The sequence below is a fragment of the Nicotiana tabacum genome, chromosome 12 (assembly GCF_000715075.1).
Source record: "Nicotiana tabacum cultivar K326 chromosome 12, ASM71507v2, whole genome shotgun sequence".
Lineage (NCBI taxonomy): Eukaryota > Viridiplantae > Streptophyta > Magnoliopsida > Solanales > Solanaceae > Nicotiana > Nicotiana tabacum.
The window spans coordinates 111,300,610-111,318,105 of NC_134091.1; the positions used below are offsets into that span (position 1 = coordinate 111,300,610).

Sequence of the window (17,496 nt, forward strand, 5' to 3'; positions counted from 1 at the left end):
CAGTGTTGAGTCAGCATAACAAAAGAAGAAATTGGCCTTGGGAGAGATAATTCTCCACAGGTGTCCATGGAAAGCCTATGAAGAGGGCAGACTAGTCAATACAACACCGCCCACTTGGCTCGGTTCTTAGAAATACTTTTGAAAGAGTTTGTTTCCCGGACTCTCCGTAATACATGGTGCATAGGGTTTGAACGATTGCGTCAGGTCACCATGACGGTGTCATAATATGCCATTAGGTTCAATAAATTAGCCTGTCATATTCCTACTTTGCTTCCCACAGCCAGAGAGCGAGTCCACAGACTCATTAAATCGTACAATTTTGTATGACTCGAGAGTTTCAGGCTGATACACTAGTGGTAGAAATTGCCAAGATATTAGAACGTGTTCGGGTTGAGGAAAAAAGGAAACTAAGGAGACCAAGACGTCTCGAGATTTTGGGGGATTTAGTGGATTCTACTCTGCGAGTATAAATTATTATGGCGGGGGCTCGGGTAGTCGGCCAGCCCAGTTCGCACATCGGATTAATTGAGGTGCTCCAGTAAGTTCTTTTAATGCACCACTTACATGAGTTTCCTACAATGGTTATTCCAGTTATGTGGCACAGACTCAATATGAGCAGCCAAACCCGCAAAGGGGTTGTTATAAATACGGTGATACTAGGCACATCATGAGAAAAACAATTATCCCAAACTTGGGAGAGGCATATTTCATCAAAGCACTCATGCTACATGCCCCATTGCAGTTACTACACCACCCACACTATCAGTTAAGGGTGGAGGATAGGCGGGTAGAAGGCGTCCGGAGACCCAGCCGTTGTTATATTTGTTTTATGGTATGGTGGAGGTCGTTACATCAGATGGTGTCGTTATAGGTACGACCTCGATTTAAAATAAAGGAATGATTTCCTTAACTTGATTCGGTTCTGAGTATCAAGACGATTCCTTCTATTGTGCTCCACTTACGAGTGAGCTTCGTAATTCTATAATCTACTTATGTGTTTACTTCTGTTGGGAGATTTTATGGAGATAACTACACCTATCATTCCATGATGGACTCTAATAAGATATGTGAGGCTAAAGGTGCCTTTCTGCTACTTATTTCGGTATGTTTTGATGTATTTCCGGATAATTAATTACAAATTGTGCATTATATACCCTACCAGTGTGGGGTTCATTATGTGTTGTGATTTTGTTTAACGAAAGTTATTTAAAAGGAGAAAATAGAAAGTTTCGATTGGCAAGATGTGCATATTACTTGTGATTCAGAACTGAGGCCGAGGTCCTCGTATTTTAAAATAAATTGATATGTTTAAACCGGGCTATGAGCTGCGGTGGAAGTTATATAAGGACGAGATCCTTGTGATAAAAAAATTCTTGTGTTTAAATTCTCCCTTGTGAAATTAAATTTGTACGATAGTACTAATAGGGAGCCATGCCTGCTAGGCTTATTTAGAAATATTTGTATGAAATTCCCTGTGCATACTTTCCAAATTCGTGTTGTAATATTGAGTTGTAACCTACGAGGTAGGTGCCCACCCAAGTGGCATTAAATGTGACTTGTTTAATTCGGGTAAATAATTATGAGGTCTTCATGCCTGGCATCTCGTTATTAGTATTGTGAAGGTTTGAAACGAGATTTTTGCTAACATGAAGTTAATTGACGATTCTGTAATTGATTATGAACAACTATTAAGAGCAGATTGACCTAGAAGGGTGCCCCATTTAGATGGTCAAACGAGTGTGAGTTGAGCTTTCAGAAGCTCAAGACTGCTTTGACTACAACGCTAGTATTGGTATTACCCACAGGTTCAGGATCGTATACGGTATATTGTGACGCCTCTCACTTTGGGCTTGGTGCAGTATTAATGCAATATGGCAAGGTAATTTCATGTGCGTCGCAGCAATTGAAAGTTCACGAGAAGAATTATCCTGTTCATGACTTAGAACTGGCAGCCATTATTCATGAGCTGCAGATTTGGAGGCATTACCTCTACGGTGTCTCGTGTAATGTATTTACTGATCATCGGTGCCTTCAGTACCTATTCAAACAAAAAGATCTTAATTTGAGGCAGAGAAGATGGTTGGAGTTGTTGAAAGACTATGATATCACCATTTTGTATCACCCTGGAAAGGCCAATGTGGTGGCCGATGCTTTGAGTAGAAAGGCTGTGAGTATGGGCATTCTTGCATATATTCCGGTTGATGAGAGTCCATTAGCTGCAGATGTTCAGACTTTGGCTAATCAGTTCGTGAGGTTAGATTTTTCAGAACCCAGTCGGGTTCTAGCTTGCACAGTCGCTCGGTCTTCTTTATATGAGCGCATCAGAGAGAGGCAGTATGGTGATCCTTATTTACTTATCCTTAAGGACACGGTGCGGTACGGTGATGCCAAATAAATCGTTGTGGGGGAAGATGGGGTTTTGCGAATGCAGGGTCGTATTTATGTGCCTAATGTGGATGGGCTTTGTGAATTAATTCTTGAAGAAGCACACAGTTCCAGGTATTCTATTCATCTAGGTACCGCCAAAATGTATCAAGATTTGCGGCAACATTACTCGTGGAGGAGAATGAAAAAGGATATAGTTGCATATGTAGCTCAGTGTCTGAATTGTCAGCAAGTTAAGTACGAGCATCAGAGACCTGGTAGGTTGCTTCAGAAGTTAGAAATTCCTGAATGGAAATGGGAGCGTATCACTATGGATTTTGTTGTTGTACTCCCACGGGCTCAGAGAAAACTTAATGCAGTTTGGAGTCATTGTGGACAGGTTGACCAAGTCAACATATTTCATTCCAGTGGCGCTACCTATTCTTCAGAAAGGTTAGCTGAAATTTACATTCGTGAGATTGTCCACCTTCACGGGGTGCCCGTGTCTATTATTTCAAATCGAGGTACGCAGTTTACCTCGCACTCTTAGAGGGCAGTACAACGTGAGTTGGGTACGCGGGTTGAGTTGAGCATAACATTCCAGACTGACGGGCAGTCCGAGCGTACTATTCAGATCTTGGAGTATATGCTCCGCGCCTGTATTATTGACTTTGGAGGTTCTTGGGATCAGTTCTTGCCGTTAGCGGAGTTTGCCTACAATAATAGCTACCATTCGAGCATTCAGATGGCTCCATAGGAGGCATTATACGGAAGGCAATATCGTTCGCCAGTTGGCTGGTTTGAACCGGGAGAGGCTCGGTTATTGGGTACCGATTTGGTACAAGATGCCTTGGATAAGGTCGAGATTGTTCAGGATCGACTTCGCACAGCTCAGTCTAGGCAAAGAGTTATGCCGACCGTAAAGTTCATGATATTGAATTCATGGTTGGAGAAAGAATATTGCTTCGGGTAACGCCCATGAAGGGTGTTATGAGAGTTGGGAAGAAGGGCAAGTTAAGCCCTAGGTATATCGGGCCATTTGAGATCCTCGAGAGAGTGGGGGATGTAGCTTATAGAATTGCGTTGCCTCCAGGGTTATCCTCAGTTCATCCGGTATTTTATGTGTCTATGCTCCGAAAATATCATGGTAACCCGTCCCACGTGTTAGATTTCAGCTCTGTCCAGTTAGACAAGGATTTGACTTACGAGGAGGAGCCGGTGGCAATTCTAGCCCGGCAAGTTCGCCAGTTGAGATCAAAGAGTTATCCTTCAGTTCGAGGGCAGTGGAAAGGTCATCCTATTGAGGAAGCTACTTGGGAGTCCGAGTCCGAGTTCGATATGCGGAGTAGATATCCCCACCTTTTCACCAGCCCAGGTACTTTTCTATGTCCGTTCGAGGACGAGCAGTTGTTTTAAAGGTGGAGAATGTGATGACCCAAAAGGTCATCATATGTTTTAGAACTCGAATCTGCGCTTTTAAGACTTAAAAATCTCATTTATACCCTCCTCGATTTGCATGCGCAGTCCGGGGAGGTTTCCGGAAAGCTTTATGTTGAAAACTAATGAAAATAAGAATTTTTGCCTTAAAAGTTAATTTTAGTTGACTTCGGTCAATATTTTTGGTAAAAAGGCCCGGATCCATATTTTGACGGTCCCGCTAGGTCCATGTCAAATTATGGGACCTGGACGTATGCCCGAAAACGAATTCGGAGGTCCCTAACTCAAGTTATGAATTTTTGATAAAAATTAAATGTTTGGAAATTATTTATTTTTAAGAATTGATTGATATTTGGCATTGTTAGTATCGGGTCCGTATTTTGGTTTTGGAGTCCGGTACAGGTTCATTATGATATTTAAGACTTGTCTGTGAAATTTGGTGAGAAACGGAGTTGATTTGACGTGATTCGGACGTCCAGTTGAGAAAATAGAAACTTTAAAGTGTTCTTGAGAATTTCATTTGATTTGGTACTAAATTCGTAGTTCTAGGTATTATATTGGAGATTTTATCGTGCGAGCAAGTTCGTATGATATTTTTAGACTTGTGTGCATGTTTGGTTTGGAGCCCCGAGTGCTCCGGTGAGTTTCGGATAGGCCACGGGGATGTTTTGGACTTTGAAAATCTGGTATTTTGCTGCAGCAAGTGTTCTAGTATGTCCTTCTTTGCGTTCGCAAAGGTCCTCTCGCGAACGCGAAGAGTAAACTAATGAGGCAGGAATTTCTTCTTCGCGAAGGCTTGGTCGCAAACGCGAAGCGATGGGGGCGTTACCCTTCGCGAACGCGACAAGCCCATCGCGAACACGTAGTGTTAGGCATTGGGGAGGGGGAGTCAGCCGTTCCTTCATCGCGAAATCGAGCAATGCCTCGCGAACGCGAAGGCCAGGGGGAGTAACCATCGCGAACGCAAGCTGGGTTTCGCGAACGCGAAGGCTTGGGAGCCAGTACCCTTCGCGAACGCGGCAGTGCTCTTGCGAACGCGATGAACACTGTCGCTCAGCACTTAATAGAATCCAAAAACGGGATTTTAGCTAAAAATTTATTTTTCTCAAAAATCAAACGGTGTGAGGCGATTTTCCAAGAGTCATTTCTTCCCCAAAGTATTGGTAAGTGATTCTAAACCATTTTCTTTCAATTACCCATTACATTTCTTGAATTTTCAACCTAAAATCTAGAGTTTTCATGGTAAAATTAGGGGTTAGGATAGAAACTAGGAATTTTAAAAATTTGGGGATTTAGACCTCAATTTGGGGTCGGATTCCAAAACCAATTATATATTCAGGCTCGGAGATGAATGGGTAAATGGATTTTGGTTCGAACCTCGGGTTTTGACCAAGTGGGCCCGGGATCGATTTTTCGACTTTTTAGAGAAAAATTTGAAAAATTTAACTTATGCAATATAATTGATTCCTTTAGCAATATTTGATATTATTGAGTCATTTTTGAATAGATACGAGTGGTTTGGAGGTGAATTCCAAAGGAAAAGTTGTGATTGGGAATTAAGTGGCCTTCGGAGCGAGGTAAGTGTCGTGTCTAACTTTGGCTTGAGGGAATAGGTATTATGTGTTCATTTGCTACGTGTTTGATTGTTAAATACGATGTATAGGTGAGGTGACGAGCATCTATGCGTCGTTGTCGAGTCATAGCATGCGAGAGAAATTCTATTCTTGTCTATTTTGTAGCCTTAAATTCTACTATCCATGCTTATCGGGTTATTTGAAATGATGGGTGATTCATATCTGGTTTCACTGAGATTTGGTAACTTTTGAATATTGATTCAAGGTTGGGATTACATTGTGCTATTGATTATGGGTAAAATATCGGTTTCTTTGTGATACTCTTATCTATCTGTTGTTATTGATTTTGTGATTGGTGAGGAGGAGTGTAAAGCACGAAGGGTGATACCGTGCATACATTATTTATATTGTGAGGAAGAGTGTAAAGCACGAAGGGTGATGTCGTGCATGCATTATTTATATTGTGAGGAAGAGTGTAAAGCACGAAGGGTGATGCCGTGTATGCATTATTTATATTGTGAGGAAGAGTGTAAAGCACGAAAGGTGATGTCGTGTATGCATTATTTATATTGTGAGGAAGAGTGTAAAGCACGAAGGGTGATGCCGTGTATATTATGAGAGGTAAAAGCACAAAGGGTGATGCCGTACAGTTTTCCTTGTTGTTTTAATTGTTCAATTCGTTTAAGGATTTTCGGTTTAATTCTGTCTTTTCATTATTCTCACTCTTATGTCGTATTCCCCCACTATATGTTCCCTTCCCATTATTTTTTTATTTACTGTTGTTGCCACTAGTAGGATTATATTGTTCAGGTTATATGTGGGTGTCTTGTCCTAGCCTCGTCACTACTTCACCGAGGTTAGGCCCGACACTTACCAGTATATGGGGTCGGTTGTACTGATGTTGCACTCTGCACTTTCTGTGCAGATTTTGATACCGGTTCAGGTTGATCGAGATTTGCTATTGGTCCGTTGTCCGGAGACTCAAGGTAGATCTGTCGACGTTCATAGACCTTGAAGTCATCGTCTATCTTTTATGTAATACTGTTTTCTTTCATTCAAACAGTTGTATTTTTTTCGGACTATTACTTGTAGTAAATTCTAGAATGCTCGTAAATTGTGACTCCAGATCCGGGTGGTAGTAATTAATACAATTTTATGATATTCCACACTTATTATATTTTATCTTAGTTAATTATTGTTAATTACGGAATGAAAATAAGGAATTGGTTTAATAATTCTCTAACGTTGGCTTGCATAATAAGTAAAATATTAGGTACCATCACGGTCCCGTCGATGGAAAATTTCGGATCGTGACAACAATACTCTTTTTTTCAACTTCAATAAAATATTGCCTAAACACATTTGCTTAAAATAGAGAAATTGAAAAGAGAAGGACGAAAAGTGAAGTGAGTTCAAAGTTTAGACTTGGAGATTATCCAATAATTACTGTAGTAGCTAGTAACTTATCATTTAGCTCTAGACACCTTTTCTTTTCAAACTCTTTTTTTTTCTGTTGCATTAAGGGATCACGAAACAAGGGATTGTATTACAAGGAGGTGAATTTAGGATTTAAATCTAATGAATTTAATTTTTAAAAATTTTAGCATTGAAACCATTATATTTTTAAAGTTATGGGTTCATATCTACTATTTTTGTAATTTTAGTGAATTTTTACATATAAAATTTTACTCCACGTCAAAAATTATGGGTTCAGCTAAACCCATCGATACTACACTGCATCTGCCATTGTTCATACAATACTATTAAATTATATGTATCAATAACTCATTTCAATTTACTATTAAGGTTGTGGTTAGAGTGTTACATTTTTATAGCTTGTTTGCAAGCTTCTAAGAGGGTGTTTGGCTAAACTTATAAGCTGGTCAAACTGACTTATAAGCACCTTTTGGCTTATCTATGCGTTTGGTAAATACTCAAAGTGCTTATAAGCCAAGTGCTTATAACCTAAAATCAGTCATAAGTCATAAGCTGGTCACCCCCAACTTATGGCTTTTCAACTTATAAGCACTTTTAGTTTGACCAACACTTTTACTAGTTTATCCTTAATAATTTTTTCTAATTCACAAAATACTTTTCCCAAAATAAATTTCTTGACTTTCTCTTCATTCAATATTCGTTATTAATTCTTTCCTTTACAAAGAAAATTTTAATTTATAATCTTTTGAAAAAAGCTCAAGGATATTTTAGTCATTTTAATAAAAGAATAGTTTATCAACACTTTTTAATCAAACACATCAACTGATTATTATCAATTTTAACACTTAAAAAAAAATTTCAGCACTACAATCTTATCAGCTATTTACAATCAGCTAATCCAAACAGGCTCTCAAATCATCTTACATGGAAAAGCATTTTTTGGCAAAAGTATTTTTTAGAGAAAAACATTTTGTGTGCAATTTATGTTTGACCAAGTTTTTTAGAAGTACTTTTAAATGTCAATTTACTAGTAATGGCATACAAGATTTACTTAATAGTTAATATTTTTTAAATAGAAAAATAATTTTAAATATTTATTATGAAAGATTATAATTAAGTTTTTAATGTTATTTAGGTAAAATATATTCTAGATAGTACTATCATCCCCAGAGTTCACATGTGGAAATATACTGGGTTTGTTGTTATTGTATTTAGGTAAAATATAAAAATAAAATTAAAAAATACATTATTCTTTTAATGATTTAAGTATATCAAGACAACATTCAAAAATTAATATAAAGTATTCACCCTAAAAGTTATTATATATTAGAAATCTATCCTAAAGATAAAAAGAAATACTTATACATTTGGAGAATTGCATTTAAAATAGCTAAATATTAGGTTAAATTTGAGTAGGGTTAATTTCGTATATAAAACTTTTTATTAAGGGTATTTTTGCCAAGAGAAAAATTACAAACAGCTTCTCTTTTTACTTTTGGGGAGAAACTATTTTTTTTATTTCTCAAAAATAGCTTCTACTTATATAAAAATATTTTTTTCCTCCTAAAACTTTGGCCTAACACCTCAACTTTGAAAAAAATATATTTTTGACCTTGAATAAACTTGGTCAAATAAGCTATATCTTGAGTTCGAATTTTAAATATAAAATTATCTTAAGAAGTGCTTTACTTTCAAATTGAAATTTTAGGTACAATTCGAATTAATCAAGCAGATATTGAACATCGAAAATTAAAGAAGGAAAAATAACTCATTTTTAACTTTGCCTTTTACAATGTTTTTCTTTCACCTACCATTAGAAGTTCAATGGCTAAAAATAGGACTCCCAATTGTCAAATTGACAAATGAGGCGGACAATGGCTGCCTTCTCCAGCTTCGCCCATTGTTATTACCCCAAGATTCCATAAGCAATGCCTATAATAAAAAAACCAAAGAGGCAAAGACTTCCCAACCCTTAAAAAATTATAAAAAGTTGGATCAATCATTTGCTAAAAATGATTTAAAATTGGGTTTTTGGTTATATCTTTACAGCTTCTCATGAGCTAACTACATCAAATATTCTTCTTCCAACTGTATTCTTTTGTTTCTTTCTCTCCACTTTTCCTTTCCTCACTTCCACAATTTCTCTCTCCACCACTTACTTTACAACCAAGATTATAGATTTTTCTTCTGTTGGTTTTTATTTTAAATATATTATCTTCTTTTTGCTACTTCTTTCTTTATTAAATTATTATTTATTACTCTTTCTTTTTTAGTTTTTCAATTTATGCAATGCTATTCTTTTTCGGTTAATGCATGCGACGTTCAATAAATTTTTTTTTATAACTAGACAAATGTCATACATGTTTGATACTACAAACTTCAATAGCCACATAAGTTCAAAGGAAGAAAGTATATAAGTAGAACGTAAAAGGAAAATAAGGATTGCGATACTCGACCTCACACATTCTTATACTAATCTTCTTTTAAATTACTTTTTTATTTTCGAAATTACAATAATAATGTATTCTATGAAGTAGTTTTAGAATTAAGAGAAAAAACACTAGAAAGTATATATATATTGTCATGACCCAAACTCCCTCCGTAAAACGTCGTGACGGCACCTAGTCTCTACGACTAGGTAAGCCTAACAAATTTCAGAAAATAACAAAACGAAAGTAAAATTTGGCAACTAACAACAGTGGATAACTGAATAACTAGTAATAATGCCGCTCGACATGTACAATAACCAATACTCTATAAATACACAGTCTTCCCAAAACCCGAAACATCGTAAGTCATAAGCTATAGAAGAAAACTAGTATCTCTATACACCAGAGTCTAACAAAAAAAGTACGGAAGGTAAATGACATAGGAGATAATAGAGGAGGACTCCGAGGTCTGCGGACGCAACAGATGTACCTTGAAGTCTCCGTACAACAGCAAGCACTCTCAGCTAGTAGCGGGGCTGATAAGAAGCACCTGGATCTGCACACAAAATATGTGCAGAAGAATAGCATGAGTACACCACAATGGTACCCAGCAAGTCTAACCTCGATCGAGTAGTGATGAGGTAAGGTCATGCCCACTAGTAAATAATAAATAAGGAAGGAGAATATACAATATAATAAGAGACTAGAATTTAACAAAAGAAAACACAGCAAGGCAACAATACAACACACCGGGGTAAACAGCAGGGGATCTCCCGAGATACCGTCTCGTAGTCCCAAAATAAATATACAGGGAGAACTCCTGAGGTACTGCCTCGTAGTTTCAAAAGTAAATATACAGGGAGATCTCCCGAGGTACCGCCTCGTAGTATCAAAAGTAAATATACAGGGAGAACTCCCGAGGTACTGCCTCGTAGTCTCAAAAGTAAATGTGTAGGGAGAACTCCCGAGGAATCGTCTCGTAGTCTCAAAAGTAAATATACGGGGAGAACTCCCGAGGAACCGCCCCGTAGTCTCAAAAGTAAATGTGCAGGGAGAACTCCCGAGGAACCGCCTCGTAGTATCAAAAGTAAATGTGCATGGAGAACTCCCGAGGAACCGCCTTGTAGTCTCAAAAGTAAACACACAACTCAAACCGATAAATACAACAGTTAACAGCAAGATTTCTACAGTTATACAGATAAAGAACAGGAAAAAGCAGGAAATCAACTAGGCATGCGTTACATAGTTCAAATAAGCAGTTAAAGCACGTAGACATGCGATATTAGACTAAACAGGATAACTACACATATTGGAATAACTCAATTAAGAATGAAAACAGACTAATACTCATTTAAACGGTATAACTCAAATTAAAGAAAAAACAGATTGCTACTCAGTAAAATAAATCAGATTTTACAATAAACAGCCAGTGTACGTACTCGTCACCTCACGTACACGGAGCTCACATATCACAATAGTACCAAATCCTAAAAAGATTTCCCCCACACAAGGTTAGGCAAGCCACTTACCTCAAACCAAGCTCAATCAATCGGTAACAATGCCCTTTCCATGAATATCCAACTCTGAATGGCCCAAATCTAGCCAAAATCAATTACATACCATAAATACAACTATAAGAAACTAATCTAATTAATGAAATCAAAGCTAAAACAAGAAATAAGAAAAACGCCCCAAAAAGTCGACCCGAGCCCACGTCTCGAAATCGGGTAAAAGTCACAAAATATGAATACCCATTCACTCACGAGTTCACTCGTATCAAAATTATCCAAATCCGATATCAAAATCCCAATCAAAATTCAAAACTTTAGTTGAAGAACTTCTCCTATTTTTCCCAAATATCTCAACCAAATTCCTTAATTAAATGATGAAATCAACTATAGATTAGTAGAATATAACCATAAACGAGTTAAGAATCATTACTCCAAAGTTCTCTCAGAAAAATCCTTGAATTATCGCCTCAATCTGAGCTCTCAAAGACCCAAAATGAAAATGAGATCAAATCCTCAAAATTGATCTTTTCTACTCAGCGATTCCGCATATGCAGACTACCAGTCGCACATGCGACGCCGTGCCTGCTAAAATTCCATCGCAGGTGCGAAAATGACTTAAGAGGGCTGGGTCCGCTTCTGCGATGAGGTGGCCACACATGCGCGTGCGCGCCTGCGGGACCTGGTCCGCTTCTGCGGTTTCACTTTGCACCTGCGCTCCTTTGGCGCATCTGCAGGCATCGCAGATGCGGAAAATTGCCTCGCACCTGCGACCCCTGAGCACCTACCCCACTCCGCTTCTGCGATAGACCTTGCGCACGTGTGATCCCCCACCTGCGGTCTCCCCACCGCAGGTGCGAAACACTAGAAACCAGAAAACTTCAGCCTTTTGCCTAAGTCCAATTTCAATCCGTTAAGCATCCGAAACACACCTGAGGCCCCCGGGACCTAACCAAACATACCAACAAGTCCTAAAATATCATACGAACTTAGTCGAGCCCTCAAATCACATTAAACAATGTTAAAAACATGAATCACCCTTCGATTCAAACTTAATGAACTTTGAAATTTCAAACTTCTAAAACCGATGCCGAAACCTATCAAACCACTTCCGATTGACCTCAAATTTTGCACATAAGTCATATTTAACATTACGGACCTACTCCAACTTTCGGAATCGAAATTCGACCCCGATATCAAAAGGTCCACTACCGGTCAAAATCTCCAAAATTCGACTTTCGCCAATTCAAGCCAGAATCAGCTACAGACCTTCAATTCACAGTCCGGACACGCTCCTAAATTCAAAATCACCAAGCGGAGCTAACAGAATCGACGAAACTCCATTCTGGAGTCGTCTTCACACAGTTCTTACCACGAGCAAAATCTTAGAACTTTAGCTACAGCTTTAGGGACTAAGTGTCCCAAAACACTCCGAAAACACAACCAAAGCCTCCCGGCAAGTCATATAAGCAGAAAGAGATACTGGGAAAGCAGTAAATAGGGAATCAGTGAATATAATATTTGTGTATATTTGATTAGTGAATATAATTAATTTTAATGGACCGGACAAATGTATAATTTGCCCTCCAAACTTTTCCAAGATTGAAAATCTTACAATTTGCGAAAGTTAGGTTATTGTTAGATGACACACATTGGTGTGTGACACGGTTCGACATTAACTTGAAAAGATTATAGGAAATATGGTCCAACCATTTGGAACTTAGAAATGTAGAAATAGAAAAGAAAGCATAAATTATTAAAACTTCCAAAACCTATTTAGGCGTCTCATTGCTTACTCAAATTGACAAAAGAATGTATTTTTGGCTCACACGGAGCATTTTTATCTTGGTAAATAATATTTTTTGGTTCTCTTTCAAGTTAATTTCCTATTCAAGAATTCAAAACTTGTGATGTCCTATTTTGGTTTTCTAAGGTGTAATTCGTTTACAGCTTGTTTGAATATTTGTTACTCAATGTATCGTATTTTATTGTTAGTCCAAAACATGTTTGTTTTGATTGTTTCATTAAAATTGGTTGTATTGCATTGTTAAATCCATTATTCCGGAATAATGAAAAGTCCCATTTTTTTAAACAATCGATTTGGTGTGGTAGGATTGTTTCCTATTTTTCTTTCTAATTATGCCCTAACTTATTACTCTATAATTTTATTTTACCATTTACTTTTTTTCTTTATTTTAATTCTAAATCTCCCACCTATAACCTACTTTGTCTTCGTCCCTTTTTTTTCCAGAACTTCTGCCGCTTCTAACTCCAACATAAAATTGCTAATTTTGTTCCACTCATTTTGTTAGAATTTGCATAAATTTAATTGCTTAATCTATTTATAAGACATATTTGGTGATAAACTAGTAGAAAGGAGTTTTCTTAAATTATTTTATGCGCAATTCTTGATAACTTTAATATTTAAACAATTGAGGGTATTTTAGTAAACTTATCAGTTACAGTACAGTACGATACAGTCAAACCAAACAGCAAAATATTATTTAACAACATCAAACAATACAATCTATCCAAACGTTGTATTTCTAAAACGATACAATACAATACAACATAATATAATACAATACATTATAAAACGATGGGTAACGACCATCCAAACAAGCTGTTAAGTCATATTGTTCTGATTTAAAAAATCATTATAACATTATCAATTCCCCAAAACCTCTACCTTTTCATAAAAATAATTATATTTCTATATCAGCAAAATATTCTCTTCTGTCCATAATTTGTCTTTTAAGGTTTGTATACATCACTTAAGAAATATAATTTAAAACCTTAATCACAAAAATATTTGTTTAAATTACCTTTTATCTATTAAAAAATATTGCTACTTAAATTAATACTCCACTACTTGACACAGTAAAATGTAAATATGAAAAAAATACTAAATGATTTCTTATTTTTTTTAAATGTCAAATATTTTGAATAAAAAACAGATTCTTAGCGGGAAAAATAATATGAGGGTAAGGTAGTATTATGTATACATAGAAAGACCATCAAAAGTTATGGTGGGGTAATAACTATCATTTTATTCTTAATAAAAAGTATTTGCTCGAATACTAAAAATAAAACTATCTTCCGCAAGAAATTGGGACCTCTCGGCATGAATTCAGATTAGTTGGACGCCTAAGGGCATCGAATGAAAAACATAAAAAGAAGTATAGAAAGAGAATTTTTAATGGGCTGACTAAGTTGCTCCTTAATTTCCTCTCCTACAATATGTTTTTTTCTCTCACATAATAATAATAATAATAATAATAATAATAATAATAATAATAATAATAATAATAATAATAATAATAATAATAAAACTCAACAGGAGTAACACATTTCAAAAAATATTAGTCTATAAAATTAGTCGAACTATGTAACAGGATATTGGTACCACATATTAGTCCCTGCATTGTGGTTGTACTTACAAGAATCCTCCTCACCCCCAACCACCACCACCACCACCATGGCCGGCGGAGAATCCACCGCCGTCGCGACTAAGATCCCACTCCAGCTAGTTCACGACGTCAGTCGAATTTCCAGTGCCGGATTTTCTGGTTTGTTCAAGAAAGACTGTACTGATTTGGGCAGAAGATTGTCTCCTTTGGCTCATTTGCTTGAGGAAATCAGGGATTCAAACAACATCCTTTTGGTTTCTTCATCTTCTTCCCACAATTCTTGCCTTTATGATCTCTCTTTAGCTCTCAAGGCTTCAAAAAGATTGCTTTTAGCTGCTAATGACTTTGATCCCAAGATCTCATCTGTAAGTTCTCATTGTTAAAATTACTTGATTTGTTTTGCATTTCTATGTCTGCAGTTAGGTGGTTTTAGGGGGTTTGGGGGGGGGGGGGGGTAAATTTGACATGTTAATTTTGCATTTCCTAAGTTTTTAGTTGACAATTGTGAAATAAAGCAATGTACTTGTTGTTGTTTCTGTGATGTGTTGATCATTTGTTCTCCTTGTTCGTTTGTTCTGTGTTTGAAGGTGCATAAGTTTGGCATTTGGTCATTTCTTCCCATATTATGCAAAAATGATAACATTTGATATTATCTTAATGCTAGTTAAAGTGAATTAGAGATGATCCAAAAATAGTCATTCACTAGTCAAATTGAAAATGGTGCGCGATGTTTATAATCATGTGAAGCTATTGCCCCAGGTATTGAAGATATTCTTTGCAGGAAACTAGTTTTAATTCAATAGTAGCTAATGTTAGTTATATTTCGAATTTGAGCCTCCAACATGCGGATATAGAACAGATCTTTAGTATTACTCACAAATCGTAGTGATAATCAATAAAAAGAAACTCTCCTAATTGAGATCTTCAATTTCTGACAGTTCACTGAAGCTCTTTTGTTTTTTGATTTAAGGACGCGGCAAGGAAGAAGATCGTTTTTCAATTTCAATGTGTGATATGGAAATTGGAGAAATCCCTGGGCAGCTTACCATATGACCAGCTCGATATATCAGAAGAAGTGCAAGAGCAGGTTAGTTCTGAGCTTTTACTTTTTCTTGTTTATGTGTTTTGTCCATTGGATTTCCCCCCTAATATTTCTACTTTTCCAGGTTGAATTGATCAGAACACAATTGAAACGAGCCAAAGAGAGGTATGGTGGACCTGTGACTTCAAATTTGTTATCTCGAGCATTGTCCCAACCATTAGATAAGGAGATTGATCCGCTTCACTCGGCTAGTACGGGAGTTGGAAGTTTACATGTAGAGAATATTGGCATTATTGATCACGAAGTTAGGCCAAAACTTGGAGGTGTTCCTTTGGGCAGTGGTCCAAATGGCAATGATTGCAGTCAGATAGTTCAGGAACCAGAAAATCTAAGGAATTCAACCAAATTGTCTGAGGTTGCTTTCCCAAATATTCCCGGTTCGGCCAGCGAAGATGACTCACCCAGAAAGAATCTCGTGGAGAGTAAGAAGACAAATTCTCCTATAATTCCTGAAGAGTATCTCTGCCCTATATCCCTTGAACTCATGAGGGATCCTGTAATTGTGGCCACAGGACAGGTACCGCGCCCATGATTCTGATGCATTTGGCATTTGACTTCTTATGTGTGTTTCGTTGTCTTTTTGATGGAACAATTCTCGGAATTCTCTTTTTGGGTGGAAAATCTTCAAATGTAGTATGCTTAATGTACACTTTTCTTATTCCCACAGACTTATGAGAGATCTTTCATACAAAGATGGATAGACGGAGGCAACACAAGATGCCCAAAAACTCAGCAGATGCTCCAAGATCTTACGCTGACACCAAATATTGCTTTGCGAAGTCTCATTTCTGATTGGTGTGCAAAGAACAATATGGAGCAACCAACTGCATTAGCATATGCGAGAATAAAGAGAAGTGATGGATCATTTCGTGATGTTAGTGGGGATATAGCAGCTATTGATGCAATTGTACGCAAGCTTTCAAGCAGGTCCACCGAGGATCGGAGGGCTGCAGTAGCGGAGATACGGTCGCTATCCAAAAGAAGCACAGATAACAGAATTTTGCTTGCTGAAGCTGGTGCAATCCCCATGTTGGTTAACTTGTTGACATCTGAAGACAGTCAAATTCAAGATAATGCCGTCACTTCTATTCTTAACCTCTCTATATTTGATAGCAACAAGGGGATTATAATGCTTGCCGGTGCTGTTCCTTCTATCGTTCAAGTTCTCAGAGCTGGAAGCATGGAAGCAAAAGAGAATGCAGCAGCAACCATCTTTAGTTTGTCACTTGGAGATGAAAATAAAATAATAATAGGTGCATCGGGAGCCATACCAGCTCTGGTCGAATTGCTTCGGACTGGAAGCACTAGAGGGAAGAAAGATGCTGCAACAGCATTGTTTAACTTATGCATATATCAAGGAAACAAGGGTAGGGCGGTACGGGCAGGGATTATACCAGCATTGTTAACGATGCTGACAGATTCAAGCAATTGCATGGTTGATGAAGCTTTGACCATTCTTTCCGTTCTTGCCAGCCACCAAGAAGCCAAGGCTGCCATAGCAAAAGTGAGCACAATCCCTGTGTTGATAGATCTACTAAGGACAGGTCTACCTCGTAATAAAGAGAATGCAGCTGCTATCTTACTCTCCTTGTGCAAGAGAGATCCTGAGAATTTATCTTGCCTTCGTAGGCTCGGTGCACTTATACCTCTTTCGGAGCTTGCTAATAGTGGCACCGAGAGGGCAAAGAGGAAGGCTACTTCATTGTTGGAGCACCTTAGAAAATCTCAGCAGCCTTGACTGGTGTTCTATCAGTGAAAGATTTATTAATTGCTTCCTTCATTCTTATCTGACCGGTGAATATTACACGATTCTATTTAGAGAGTGATAAAATCTAAGAAAGGGAGCTTGAGAAAATAAGTCAATTCTCATTGCTCCGTGATTCAGTGTATCTATTTAATCTGTTTTTGAGTGAGCCACTGATTCGTTTGACCTGTATCTTTTCATTATTTGTTACTAATTGATCAATTTCTGTTTTGTCACATTATATGGTTCGACGAAAATTTATCAACTCTGTATAAAATGAGACATTTTGATATGTGGATAATTGCACTTTCTTTTCTCTTATGCTAGCCTTCTGCTTGTGATGTCTTCCATAGATTTATAAGTGAAATGAAGCTTCATTAACTTCTTCCAAAGAGTCTGTGTAATAATTATTTTTGGCTTCTGAGGATTATAAACCTTAGTTATTACTCAGATCCTTCTTCATTCCCATAGTAGTAATGACATGGTCTAGT

The 17,496-nt window shown here is 37.3% G+C and overlaps 1 protein-coding gene across 1 annotated transcript; it reads left to right on the plus strand.

Moving 5' to 3' along the window:
• Nucleotides 1-14,147: 14,147 nt before the first annotated feature.
• LOC107763312 (U-box domain-containing protein 11-like) lies at nucleotides 14,148-17,324 on the plus strand. Its single transcript, XM_016581789.2, has 4 exons — nucleotides 14,148-14,524; nucleotides 15,130-15,246; nucleotides 15,326-15,778; nucleotides 15,929-17,324. Exons 1-4 carry the CDS (start codon nucleotides 14,228-14,230, stop codon nucleotides 16,997-16,999), a joined length of 1,938 nt encoding a protein of 645 aa, XP_016437275.1. The 5' UTR covers nucleotides 14,148-14,227; the 3' UTR covers nucleotides 17,000-17,324.
• Nucleotides 17,325-17,496: the final 172 nt, after the last annotated feature.